This window comes from Helianthus annuus, chromosome 4 (assembly GCF_002127325.2).
Source record: "Helianthus annuus cultivar XRQ/B chromosome 4, HanXRQr2.0-SUNRISE, whole genome shotgun sequence".
NCBI classification, from domain to species: domain Eukaryota; kingdom Viridiplantae; phylum Streptophyta; class Magnoliopsida; order Asterales; family Asteraceae; genus Helianthus; species Helianthus annuus.
The window spans coordinates 195,397,785-195,412,278 of record NC_035436.2 but is presented as its reverse complement, the minus strand read 5'-3'; the positions used below and the strand labels follow the sequence as shown (position 1 = coordinate 195,412,278).

Below are 14,494 nucleotides of genomic sequence, written 5' to 3'. Positions count from 1 at the left end.
ATATCATTGACTCTTGAACAATTCCCACCGATACTTACCTATCCTTGACAAATTCTAAATACTCACAGTCACCCAATTGAAGAACCAACACCAAGAATGGAAGACACAATCATGATTTCAACCACAATGCAAGGCTAATTCCTCATAATCATCCCCGGGTGAAAATTGTAAGTAGTCTAGGGTTCTATTTGCATGTTTGGTTTTATAGAAACATTTTGGTAATATTTTGATTGTAAGATTTGTACAAATCACCTTTTAGTGTTGTTAGGAATTCATGGTTGTAAATGATTTTCTTGCATCATAGACATTGTGAAAGGATAATTGCTCTTGATTTTGGTTTGTATTAGGGTTTGTGTGGGTTATTACGAAACATACTTTTGTCCATTAATTGATGAATGTTGACGTCTAAGATTAATGATTTGCTTATTTTTTTTCACAAACTGGAGAAATTATTAGAATTCTTAACTTGATCAAACCATTTGTGTGAATTGACCCTAGTTGCTTGTTAATCCAAAACCCGGGTATGAATACTTCTACAATATATTTCACAACTCATTTTAGTAAATCATTTTTTTTTATAATCATCAAGCTAGTTATAATCATTATTGTTTAACACAATATTGAATCACTTTGTGATTCATCTTTCTAAACAAACTTTTTAACAGAAAATAACAAGCTTCATAAAAGATAACGTTTTCATAAGTGACCTATTTAATCAAGTAAGCCTAAACATCGACCATAAACTCTTCGTGGTTCGACACCCTTCTTACCATTAACTATCTAGCTAAGAGTTCTAAGAAGCTCATTTTAACTTTATCTTTGACCAGACCCTCGATTCGACCAGTCACCAGCTAGTTACATGTGTTTACACCACAATCACCGAGTCTCGAATTATTGCTTTGCATAAACACCAACTCTCAAGTTGCAGTTCGGTTGACGGCTTACTAAATGTCCCAAAACAAATGTTAACATCATTGTTTCACAAGAAGGCCTTGTAACAATATTATGCCTACTGGTTGGTATTATGGAGAGCAAGAAATGACAAGTCCCTGATGATACGGCGTTCTTGATCACTAATGTCCGTGAAGACATCAAGACAAATGGATTTACCTGGGTGATACACATGGCGGATCTGCATTCCTTAGGGCATAGAGAATGCATACTTTCCATCCCTCCCATCCTTAAGGCACATAAGAGAGGGAGGGAGAGAATGATTGCCATATCGATTTAGATTAGTTTCTTTGATACTATTAAATAGGGGTGCGAGGCATTGTTCCCCTAGTTCAGACCAAACTAATACATCATCATCATTACAAACTAATGTTGTTTCTCTTCCATTGTAGATCTAAAAGCATTTACAATCAAATCTCTTACCACATCTTTGTAATTACATTAAAAACACTAACTTTTCTCTCTCTTTTTTAATTAAATAATATTTTTTTATACTTTTATCATTACATTTTATTTTCTTTTTCACCCACATCCACCTTCAAAAATATTAAAAAGCTATAAAGGTGAACAATATCTCCTCTAAATTTACTGATAACAGGACTGTAATTTTTTCTTGTTTTTCTCCCTCCTCCACGCTTACAACAATTATAAAAAAAAAATAGTTTTACATTTCCCATGCGCTCTCTTTCTCTCTCTACACTCATACCTTCCTTCTAAGTCATCCAAGGAACCGTTACTCTCTCTCTCTCTCTCTACCGGCGACCACCTCAAACTTTCAAGATTCATACATATACACCCACCCACTAATCATCTTATAGTTATTATGTGATCAACCAAACAAACAAGATCCAAATGGAATTGGGTTCTGCAGCTTCTTCAAAACCCCCACAAATCTCCGATATGTTCCAAAAGTTTGCAATCGCATTCAAAGCAAAAACCGTCGAATTCTTCACCGAAGAAGAACAAGAATCCGCCGCCACCTCCGCCGTCGTCTCCGCCGCCGTCTCCGACAACGAAGACGGCTTCACGTTACTCGACTCTACCGAAGACTTCATCCCCGATCAAAAGGTTATTATCATCAAACCTGATTTCAATTTTGAAACTACCGAAAGTCAAACTAAAAGTCAAACTCCAATTCAAAAGCAAAATACTGTTTCCATCATACAACCGTTTGATACCCACTTCGGTAATTATCTGATCTCTTCTGTTTTCGCTGTGATTTCATCGTTTGAAGCTTCGTATCTTCAGTTACAAACCGCACATGTGCCGTTTGATGGAGAGGGTATTATGGTAAATGATAAAGCTTTAGTTAATCAGCTTCAAAAGCTGTATGATTTAAGAGGGTTATATATAGATTCTCGAAAGAATCCGGATTTTAATGTTGATTTTACTAGTGGGTCTTGTTTAGAAGCTCAGGTTAATGAGAATCAGAGCAAGTTACGAGCCCTAGAAACTATGTTTAATAGGTTACAGTCTGATATTGATGGTAAAGATGATAAAGTTTCGATTTTGAGGAAGCAATTAGGGGAAATTGAAGAGGGTAATGCGAAATTATCGATGAGATTGTCGAAAAGCTTGAAACCCCCAAATGGGTTTTTGCCAAGAATTAGGGTTTTTGATTCTATGTTGCGCGATGCGTGTCGATCTGCGCATCGGTTTACCAAATGTTTGATCCAGTTGATGAAGAAAGCTGGGTATGATTTGGATGTAGCAGCTAGTTATGTTCATCCGGATGTTGGGTATGTGAAAAAGGGGCATCATCGGTATGCTTTTTTGTCATATGTTTGTTTAGGTATGTTTCAAGGTTTTGAAACTGATAATTTCGGTTTGGTTGGATACGAAGGTTCTAATGATAATTCAATGGAATTGTTTGAGCATGTATCCGTTAATCCGTTGGAGACTTTAAATAAGAATCCGGATTTTCCTTTCTCGAAATTTTGTGAAAGAAAATACGAACAGCTTGTGCATCCGACGATGGAATCTTCGATATTCAAGAACGTGGACAGAAAGAATTTGGAGGTTATGGATTCATGGAGATCGGTTACTGTTTTCTATGATGCTTTTGTTAATATGTCTAGTTCAATATGGTTACTTCATAAACTGGCTCGTTTGTTTACTCCACCGGTTGAGATATTTCAGGTGGAAAAAGGGGTCGACTTTTCAATGGTTTATATGGAAGACGTAACAAAAAAGTATTCGATTCTTGAAAACGGTATATCAAAAGTGGGCTTTACAGTGATACCCGGGTTCAAAATAGGGAAGACCGTCGTTCAAGCTCAAGTTTATTTAACCGGATCAAAGAGTACAAAATGAGAACATTCGCAGCGGGTTGACGGTTGACCGTCAATCTTGGTTGGATGTTAAGAGATCTTATCTTGTGGTTTACAAGTGAAATTTTCGGGTAATGTATTTAATTTCACATTTATTGTTTGTTTTTAGCTTAAGTTTGAGTGTTTAGTGTTGTGTAGAGATTTCTGTACAGATGTTCTTTGTTTTTTTTTTTTTTTTTTTTTTTGAGTAATGATGGGATGATACTAAAGAAGATAACGAAATGTATGTTTACTGCAAAATTGTGAAAATATCATAGCAGTTTCCAAAATCTTGTAATTCAGTTTCTATCAACATTAATTCTTATCGGTGAAAAAGAAATGCAATTTTTAGCTTCTTGCGGGTCAAAACCTGAATCTCCTTTAGATTTTTTGATTTTGTTGTATGTTATAGTGAAGAATCTGCTTGAATACTGTAGCCTCATAGCAATGGTTTTAAGTTGTTATATATTAGTTAAACCGAACCTTCATGTAGTTGATGAAAACAGTTTTTTCCCATAGTTGTCAAAAGCGGCTATAGTGTTGCCACGTAGCGGTGCGCCCATATGGCGCTATAGGATGTTTAGCGACAAATAGCGACTTTTTCCATAAATTTTTAGTTTATTTTTTATAAATCTAAATAGCGATGTCCATTAGTTTTTATTTATTTATTTATTTATTTATTTTTTAATTTCACGATTGAAAAAAGAAGCGTATTTAGATGAAATATACATGTAAAATGTTTCTTAAATTTTCTACTACTTATCACTAAACATGAAATAGCGGGCGCTATTTCGTCGCTATTGCTACGTAGCATATTAGCAGCTTGTCGCTATTTACTGCTATTCGCTGTTGACAACGATGGTTTTTCCCCACCTCTTTGTTTGAACTTTCAATCAAGATGCTTTCACAACTTTAACCTCTTTCATCTTTCTGGATGTTACTTCTTTTGAATTTATTCATTTTCTTAAGTTATGGTTGTTATTATATGATGATTCTTGAATATTTTACCCTAAGTCAAGAGGTAAAAGCAGCTTGTTTTTTTGTTTTATTTTATATAAATTTTGAATTCCAATGCTGTAAGGCTGCATCTATTGAGCATATTCTTGAAGAAATTCAAGAAACAGAGTCAACTCAGTTTATGTTTCTGGAATTTTCTTTAAAAAATGATTAGGGTCAACAAGATTTCCGTGTTTTGTGGTTAAAGGATTATTTATATATATATTTATGTTAGTTTAGGTGGAGTTTAGTGTTGTTTCATAAAAAGATTCTTTAGAGTTGTTCATAAGGCCCCAGTGTTTGTCTGTAGCTTTTCTCATGGTTGTATTTATTTAACAGTTCAAATAAGAAATGAAGAAAACATTGCTGAATATTTGTAATATAAATAATTCCGAGTTTAAAGCTCGTATTTAGATCTGAGTTTCGCTTGTTCTTGTCGATTTGTTGCTACTCCACCTGACCTTGGTTTCCTTGTATTGAAACTTTGACGAAGGTACGATAATAGTAAATTAAAAGAAAGGAATAGAAATGGCGCGGATGACATTACAGGCGCACTTCGACTAGAATCCTAAACCACTGATTCACTAGTAGAGAGACACTTTTTATACACTTTGATATCTCTACAATACAAGCACCTATTGATGCTGGTTTGAATCATGTGGGTGAACTTTTAAAACTATTTATTTGACTTGTTGATCATAAACTAGTCAAGTGTACCTATTAAATATTATAAATTGACTTTTATCATTTTTTATGGTAAATACTAAATAGTACAAGTCCTTTATAATTTTTTGGAACTTGGAAGTCATTTGGGCCGGTCAGCTGCCTATGACTTGGGACACTAATAAGATTTAGTTAAATGTTGATTGTGACAGTACTTGTTGATCTTAGTTAAAATTAGTGGTTGAGATTCATCGTATGTATGTAGATATGGATGTTCTCATTAGGTATATGCCATCAAAAAACGCCAACTAGTGAAGTCCACTTACGTTGGACTTTTTTCCATATCATGTAACTAGGCTATTGGGACACTTGTCATTCATAGAGAGCATCAATAATTTGATTTTCTCACATTAATTAAATATTAAATATTAAATATTAAATATCAAATATCAAATATCGGGGATTTAATGGATAAATAGAGGATTTAATGGATAAATTTTTAAATTTTCAAATCAATTTTAAATGTTTCAATCGTAATCATGATTTTTTTTTATTTAGCTTTGATTTGAAATTATAGAAAAAAATATAGTAAATGTAGAAGATTTGATGGATAAATTAAATTTCAAATTAATTCATAACCCCTAATCCCACCACAGTCTCCCTCATCCTCTAGATCACCGTCATCTGCTTGGAGCTTGGAATCGTAATCCACCGTTTCCCTCATCAGCCGTTGCCTCCAACCCCTTTCATCTGCTCGGAGCACGGAATCGTTAGAATAGTCGTCGGTTATTACCATGTCACGCTCACTTACTCTATCATGGATTATCTCTCTTTCCAAGGTAATCAACAAACTAATTTATTAATCTGTTTATAGTACTTAATTTGATCTTTTTGTTGATGGGGTTTTCGATTCTATAACTCATACTTGTCGGTTGTGATTATTCTTGAATGTGGCATGTTATGATAATAAAGATTTGTTATTTTATATCATCTAAGGGTATGCTTCATTCATGTTTTTTTAAATTTACAAATCAGATTGGATATATAATGTTATAAAAGTGATAAAAGTTGATTTGAAAAGATCTTGAAACCAGGGGAAAGTATAATCTATATTTTGAAGATGAATTGGAAAGGGCTGGGGGGACTCGATTAAACTCAAAAAAAAAAAAAAAAAAAAAAAGAACGAAAACATATGACATTTAGTTGTAATCAATTTTTAATAGCATATAAGGGATCATCCTTCATCAATTTTGGCTCAATTTCAATTTCTAGGTTTAGTTTGTTCATCTTGGTTAATAAATCTTCCAAGTATAGATAATAAACTGTACACTATCAATTTTTGTTGAAACTTATTCTTTAAGGTACTGTTTACATGATGTAGCATCTTATTTGGTAATTCTTCATTTAAGTGTTTAAGGTATTGTTATACGTATTAAGGCACTGTTTACATGATGTAGCATCTTATTTGGTAATTCTTCATTTAAGTGTTTAAGGTATTGTTACATGTATTTGTTTATCTCTATCCTTTGTTGATTGGAGGTCATATTATTAAACTTTTTGTGTTTATTTGCAAAAATAGGGGAATATGAATGATTGCAAGGAATGTGGAGCTCCATTTAGAAATTCTACACACCAGTAGCAACATATACAAACAGGCATTGCAAATTATTTAAATGATTTCTATTGTAGGTAATGTTATGTAAATTTGTGTGCAGACCTGAAGAAACAGTGATCTAATTAAGGTATTAATTAGGTGGGTTTATGTTCCTTTCATAGAGGTTAATCTTCTTTTAGGTATTTGAGCTCCGACTGGTTACTCAACCTGCAAAACAGAACACCGTTACTCGTTAAGAGGGGAATGTGGGGGTTTCCCTCTTAACCGGGCTCCGGCGTGAGAATAAGCGACTGCTTTGAGAGTAATTAAGTAGTAAAGAGTGAGAGCCAAGAGAATAGAATGAATAACCTGAGGGATGAAGTTCTCTATTTATAGCCAGAGTGGTGTAAGAGGTTGTGGGCTGATGGGCCTTGGGCCAGAAACGGACAACAACGAATATGCTCTTTGCCTCGCTGGCCTCGACTGCTTAGTGGCTTCTAGATGCTCGTCGGTGCTGGCGCACCTTGATTGGAGCCACGTGTCATTGTTGTCGGCCTTGTTGTCCCTTCTGTCATCAGCAGACAAGTGGAGATCGTGGGACAGTTGTCCCCGTCTCTTGATTGGTGCCATGTAGGCGTCCTTGTGTACTTATCGTCAGAAGATCGTGGCGCACGATTGAACAGAGCCTGCTGGACGTTCATTGGCTCTTTTTCCTGCCACTCGTACCCTGTGTACCTCTGTAGGTAACAGCGCGTCTTCTTATGGAGAGGATTTTGCTTGGTGGCAACTAACCCGCGCGGGGCTAGTGTGTTCACTTATACCATTGTTTTCATGCTAAGTGTTGCTATCTGACTTCATTATGTGCTCTTCCTCGCGCGGGGCTAAGTCATAATGTGACGTAAGCTGCGCGAGGCTGTTATTATCAAGTTGTTATGCTAAGGAGTATGGTCTCACGTGCAACCTGTTATGAGGTTTGCGCGACTTTTTGGGACCATACCCCTTCAAGTCCCCCCAGTCCAGTGCTGCACCATGCGCAACGCAAGTGGTTGGAGCTCTGGACTTGATAAAAATAAGAGAAGGGGAAGTTGTCCTTTTGGTCTTGACTTGTAAGGCGCATGTAGGAAACTGTAGTTTTCGATGCGCAGGTACTAGGCAGGTGTCGAGTGATATCTTGTTTGTCCTTTTAATCGCGCGAGGTATTGTAGTCTTCGTATATCTGGCGCGACTCTTGTGACTTCTGCATGAAGTTACTTGCACGTTTTATGGCGGGAAACTTCGAAATTTGAACCTCTGACAGGTTGGTGGGATAAGTCGCTGAGGGCGACGTTTGAGTTGACCCCTGACACGGGTGTCATCATGCCGCCTGCGGCGGTTGCACTTCATGTCAGGAGAGTGGGTGCCACGCGCGCGTGGTAACCGTCGTCCCTGTTTTCCCGCTCGACGTGGCAACCTTTCGTTGGTTGCCCTTGCGGCTAGTGCGGCACGGTTACCCATCGCATTAAATGCGATGGGTATAAATATCCGAAGAGAAGGGTGAGAGATTCACTTTCTCTTCGTTTCTTCTCCAATTTCCTCTCAAAACTCTTTGAATCTTCAAAGTGTTCTTCGTTTTCTTCAAGATTTCTTCAAATCTTCAAACTTTCTTCAAGTTTTTTCCAGCTTTTTCTTGAAATATGAGTGAAGAACATCAAGAAGCTCCTGTTAGTGAGGAGGGGCCAGTCCCAGTCCTGAGATGGGACTTAGGTTTATTCGAACAGATCGTTCGAAGTTTTAGGTTTCCACCGGAGTGGGATGCCCGGTACCCTGCTCAGGGTCAGACCGCGGCTGATGCCCCACCCGGTTACATTACTTTGTTCGAAGACTTCTTCCTTCAAGGAAACTTCCGGCTGCCGGCGACTAACTTCTTTGGTAGCATATTGTCCTACTACAAGTTTCATATTTCGCAGTTAAGCCCACCTGGGATGGTGAGGGTGAGGCACTTTGAGTTCTTGTGTCAATCTCACGGCATTGAGCCGACGGTGAATAAGTTTCGTGTCTTCTATCAACTGCAAAGAACAATGGGGTTCTTTTCTTTTGCTAGCCGTGGTACGGCTAAGAAGATTTTGTTGAATCCTCCCAAGAGTTTCCACGACTGGAAACCCAAGTTCTTCTTCATCCGGGAGGAAGTCTTGCCAATAGCTATGCCGTTTAGGGAATGGACCGAGGTTATACCAAAGGAGGACCTTCCTATACCGAAGTCTGCTCAGTGGTATCAGCAGCTTACCGCAACCCCTAACCGGGTATTTGGGGAGAATGTTCTGGTTGCTGCCAAGATGAGTGACCAGTGGTCACCTAGTAGCAGGGAACTCCCGGTCTTGAAGATCGGGGATCAAGGTTAGATACTTTCCCCCTTTTTGTTTTGTTTCCGAGTACATTCACTTAACTGGTTTCTTATACTTTGTTTTTGTGGTGTAGAGACGCAACTCTATCAGGCTGCCTTCCCAGCCTTTGGTGGCTCCATGGGCGTTCGCCCTCTGCGCGATGATGAGGAAGGCTGGTATGACCAGATAAAGGGGAACTTCATGTTTCCTCCTGCTGACGCCTTCGCCTCGCCGCCGGATGCAACTGAAGGTGCGCAGTATCCTAAACCTCGTCCATTGCGCTCTGTGACTTCTGCTGGGAAAGAGACTTTCTATCTTTCCAGCGAGGAGTCAGTAGGGTCTTCGAATGGCGAGTTAAGTTCGTTGCCTAAAATCTTTGCAGGTGTGTTGCGCGATCTGGGGGTTGACCCAGAGGAGAAGAAGAAGAAACCTTCGAAGAAGAAAAAGAAGGCGGATGTTGAAGTGACCAGCAAGGGTCCTGGCGCCAGTCGCGCAACTACTGCTGCTGTCAAAGGTACGCTTCGCCTCCGGCAACGTGACTTAGACGATTACGTGATAATCAGTGACTCTTATGAAGGTTTATCATATGCAGCTACGGGAAAGACTGGCGCTGGTGGGTCAAAGGGCTCTGGGAGCGCGGGTTCTCGTAACCCGGATGCTGACGCAACTCCATCTCAACCTGAGGATGAAGAAGAAGAGGAAGAAGAGACTGCCCCGTTGATTGGAAGAAAGAGGGGTAGAAGCGAGGTGACAACTGGTATGGCCTCTGCGCCTGTTTCAGTTGTTATTCCCGTTGTTGGGAAGAAGAGCAAGTTGCGCTCGTTATACCAGTTTTCTCCTGGTATGCTCTTATCTCCCTTCTTTATAATTTAACCTCTTTTTGCTCAAGTGCGTTTGCTTTATTCTTGTAGAGATCAAGAAGAAGACCCCTGAAAAGGGGGTTAAGTTTGTTGAACCCAGCACGAAAAGACCTAAGGTTGCCACTGAACCTTCCGATTCTGCTGCGCGTGATGCTGCGAAAACTGCTGAAGCGCAGCGAAAGGCAGAAGAGGATCGGAGGAAAGAAGAGAGTAGGATTGCTGCGCAGAAGAAGGCTGAAGAGCGAAAGCGCAAAGAAGAGGAAGAGAAAAAGAGGAAGGAGGAGGAGGAGAGAAAGCTGGAGGCGGAGAGGAAGAGGAAAGCGGAAGAGGAGAGAAAGCTGAGGGAGGAGGCGGATAGGCAGAGGAAGGCGGAAGAGGCGAGGAAAGAAAGATCTGCCGATCAGTCTTCTGTTCAAGGGCAGTCTGGTGTCCCAAAACCTCCCCCTGCTGCGCCGATTGTTACCTCTAAGGGGTTAGGGCGCTATGTGTCTAGTGGTGCAAGCTCTGGAGGAGCTGGGGGCTATAACCCCAATGTGATAGGTGCGAAGGATACCGTCGGGGACATATATTATAAAACTTATACTGAAGAGGAACGTGGTGATGCTCCTCATCAAGCCCCTTGGAGCTTAAGGCAAAAGGATACATTTGTTGAATTTGGTCCTTCTCGCGATTGGTACTTGAACCAATTCACTCCTGGCGAAGTTAACCGTCAAAAGGCGAAGCCGCATGAAATGTTGTATCGCACTTACATTCTTGCCGAGGCCAACGCTCGATCTGCTAACCATCAGATAGTTCGTGAATGGCGAACAATGGTCAGAGAGCGCGCCGATTGGGAGGCTTACCGAGAACGTGTGCTAAAACGTGTTGGTGAATTTGAGAAGGCTAAGGCCACATTTGATGAGGAGAAAGCCAAGTTTGAGGCTGATAGGAAAGCTGAAGAGTGGGGTCGCGAGGGCCTGCAAAAGAAACTTCATAATGTGGAAGAGCAACTGGCCAAGGAGAAGGCCGAGTTCAAGCGTATATGCGCTCAAGACAACGAGCGTACTTATGCTCTACGCCAGAAGATCGTTGGTCTTGAGGCTACAGTTGCGGACTTGACCTCAAAGGTGGAGGAAGCGCAGGGTGAAAAAACTGCCAAGCAGCAGATGGAGGTTAGTTCTACTGATTCCCGCTCTTCCTTTTTGTTTACGAGATTTCTCTAAGTCAATTCTCAAGGTGTTTGTCAATTTTTAGGTTGAGCTGACTGAAGCCAAGGTGCAATTGTCTAACAAGGACAAGGATCTCCATGCCAAGGACGTTGAGATAGCGGAACTCAAGCGTCGCTTGAATGAGCAAATCGACAGATGCGAGTCTTTGGAGATTGACCTTGAGGCTGAGAAGGTCAAGGCCACCGATGCTGAGGAGGCGCGTGCTGTCAGCACTGCGGCGCTTAACGTGGCTCAGACAAATTATTCTGAGGCCCAAGGCATTGTGGACACGCTTGTTTCTGAAGCAGAATGGATGCGCACTCGGGGAATAGTGCTGGTAAGTCCCTTTTGCCTTACCTTTTTCTTTAACATGTTGAAGAGTTTATTCTTAATGCTCCTCTTTTGATGAAGGTTGCCAACTCCATCCTGAACGCCGGCGAGCTAGATCGCGCTGTTGCTGCTCTTACGGATGCGGCGCGTGCAGTTGGTCATCGAGGAGGTTACCTGGAGTGTGCTGATCACGTTGAGCGAATGCTGGGACAAGAATTCGATACAAGTCATTGCTCAGTGACGGAACAAGCTGATGCTGCGCTGGCCAGTGCTGAGAACTCATATGACAACCTCTCCTTGCCCATCATGGACTTGGTTGTTAGTGCCTTAAAAAAGGATGATTGGTGTCAGCGCCTCAAGGCGATCCTTGATCCACCGATTACTGTTGAATCATCTGATGAGGAAGCAGCTGGTGATGATGGCGGAGGTGATGACGATGGCGACGATGGTGAAGGGAACGAAGATGATGATGGTGAGAAGAAAGAAGACAAATAGAGTAGGTTGTTAGTTTGTTGATAGGCGTTTGTGCCTTTGTTTCTGACTTGATTGTAAGTGATGCGCTTTTGCGCAGTTTTAATGACAATGAAATGCCTTCGTTTTTTCTGTTGCAATTATTGCATTGCTGTAAAAACTTAGGTTAAATTAGCTCGAATAAATGGAAGCGTTATCTAAGTATAAGGTGGCCACCCGGTTTCGCGCTTTGTTTGCGGAGGACCTTGGAGGTGGTTTTGAACCATCTCAAAATGCTGGAGTGTTTTCGCGCTAATCAGAAGTTTAACATGCATTTGTAACGAAAAAACAATGTAATAGAACATGTCGTATGTTTTCATTCAAATCAGAAGTTGGCTCTTAGGCCTTCATACATATTTGCCAATGGCTCGTAGCCGGCGTGGCGAAATTGAAAAATGGCGCAAGGCCGAAAAGGTTACATATAGCATTTGCGCAATTGTTGCGCATTCCAAGTTCTTGGTAAGATGTGGCCATCTAAGGTGCGCAATTTGTAGGCCCCTTTGCCTAGGACCTCATGAATCAGATATGGGCCTTCCCATTTAGGTGCCAATTTCCCTGGGCGTTCCGCATTTGACGCTTCGTTGTCGCGAAAGACGTACTCCCCTGGATTGAAGGTACAAATGCGAACCCTTGTGTTGTAGTACCTTTCCAGCTGGGTTTTGTATTTGGCCTCTCTGATTCTTGCGATTTCGCGCCGTTCTTCTAACAAGTCTAAGTCTAGACGCCTTTCTGCTTCATTGTCAACCGTGTTGACCATGGTCATTCGCGGCGAGGGCAAGCCAATCTCTGCCGGGATTACCGCCTCTGAGCCATAGACTAGGCTGAAAGGGGTCTCGCCGGTACTTGTCTTTGGTATGGTCCGATGAGCCCATAAAATGCTTGGGAGCTCATCGACCCATCCGCGCCGCCTTGTTCCTAATCTGGCCTTTATCCCTTCGACGATGCATTTGTTCACACTTTCCACTTGTCCGTTGCCTTGTGGGTGCGCAACGGAGGTGAAAGTGTGTTCAATGTTCATCTCCTTCATCCAGTTCTTAAGATCGTCTGACGCGAAGTTGGTGTCGTTGTCTGTCACGATCTTGAGCGGGAGGCCGAATCTGCATATGATGTGCTCCCATATGAACTTGCGCACAATCATGGCTGTGGTGGATGCAAGGGCTTTGGCTTCTACCCACTTCGTGAAGTAGTCGACAGCTACTATGATGAACTTTACGGCGCCGGGGGCATCCGGGAAGGGTCCTACCATGTCAATTCCCCATTGCTGAAAGGGCCATGCGGTGGACACGGGGATAAGATCATTTTTAGGCCGCAACGTTTTTGGAGCGTGCCTCTGGCAAGAGTCACACTTGCGGATCTCCTTCATTGCGTCAACATGCATACCCGGCCAGTAGTAACCGGCGCTCATGATCTTCGCGACGACCATCCTTGGTCCGGAGTGGATGCCGCAAATCACTTCGTGGATTTCCCTTATCAAATAATTCGCGTCCTGGGGGTCCACACAGCGCAGTAGTGGTCCCAAGAAGGATTTTCGGTACAAGATACCGTTGTTCATTTCGTACTGTAGGGCTTTGTTTTGGATCTTTCTTGCTTCCGCTTTGTTCTCAGGAAGCACCCCCTCTCGCAAGTATTGGATGATAGGGGTCATCCATGATGTCTGCCCTGTTTCGATTACGTTAACTTGGCGCAGTAAAACCGATGGGTTCTTGAGTACCTCTATCCTTACATCCTTGGCTAGATGTTGAAAGGAGGTCGAGGCGAGCTTGCTCAGGGCATCTGCGGGCTTGTTTTCTGAGCGATTGATATGTATGACTTCGTGGGTTTTGAATTGTTGGAGCAATTCTTTCGCTTGTTCCAGATATAAAGCCATGACTTCACCCTTCGCGTCGTATATGCCATTTACTTGACTGGCTATCAGGAGTGAATCCACATGTGCGCGCAAGTTTTTTGCTCCCATCTTGATGGCGAGGCGTAAGCCTGCCAGAAAAGCCTCATACTCAGCTTCATTGTTGGTGTTTTTGAAGTCGAGCTTAATGGCGTAAGTAAACTCGTGCTTTTCTGGGCTCACTAGACGTAAACCTGCTCCCGCGCCATCTTCATTTGATGCCCCGTCAGTGTAAAGCATCCAGATCTCCTCTGTTGTGTTTTCCTTGGGAGTCTCTATCATCTCGCACTCCTTGATTTTATCGGCCGGCACTTCTGTGATGAAGTCGGCGAGGACCTGCCCCTTAATGGCTGGGCGCGGCCTATACAAGATGTTATGTCCGCCCAGTTCAATGGCCCACTTTGCCAACCTGCCTGATGTCTCAGGCTTCTGAAGTATAGTGCCAATGTGGAAGTTGGTAAGCACAGTTATCACATGGCCTGTGAAGTATCGGCGCAATCTTCGGGAGGCGTGTAGTAGCGCAAGAACCAGCTTTTCCATTGTGGAATATCTTGTTTCTGGGTCTGTGAGTACCCTGCTGACGTAATAGATCGGGGTTTGCACGCCGTTCCTGTCTACCAACAATACTGACCCTACTGCCTTATCCGAGGAGGACAAGTACAGCACAAGGGGCTCTTTTTCAAACGGTGCCGTCAGCGTAGGGAGTTCGATCAGACACGCTTTCATTTGTTGAAAAGCTGTTTCGGCTTCCGGGGTCCATTTGAACTCTTGCTTCTTTACGCAATTGCGCAACGTGCTAATGAAGGGATACGACTTTGCGGCGTGATTGGAGAGAAAACGATTTAGCGCGGC

At 41.9% G+C, this 14,494-nt stretch overlaps 2 protein-coding genes across 2 annotated transcripts; both read left to right on the top strand.

Moving 5' to 3' along the window:
- Nucleotides 1–1,803: 1,803 nt before the first annotated feature.
- Nucleotides 1,804–3,264, top strand: LOC110937740 (protein GRAVITROPIC IN THE LIGHT 1). Its single transcript, XM_022180199.2, has one exon. It carries the CDS (start codon nt 1,804–1,806, stop codon nt 3,262–3,264), a length of 1,461 nt encoding a protein of 486 aa, XP_022035891.1.
- A 4,878-nt stretch (nt 3,265–8,142) lies between these two features.
- On the top strand, nt 8,143–11,869 carry LOC110937741. The gene is made up of 6 exons (XM_022180200.2): nt 8,143–8,886; nt 8,968–9,123; nt 9,256–9,714; nt 9,785–10,884; nt 10,967–11,257; nt 11,332–11,869. The coding sequence occupies exons 1-6, from the start codon at nt 8,187–8,189 to the stop codon at nt 11,743–11,745; spliced, it is 3,120 nt and encodes a 1,039-aa protein (XP_022035892.1). The 5' UTR covers nt 8,143–8,186; the 3' UTR covers nt 11,746–11,869.
- The last annotated feature ends 2,625 nt before the right edge of the window (nt 11,870–14,494 follow it).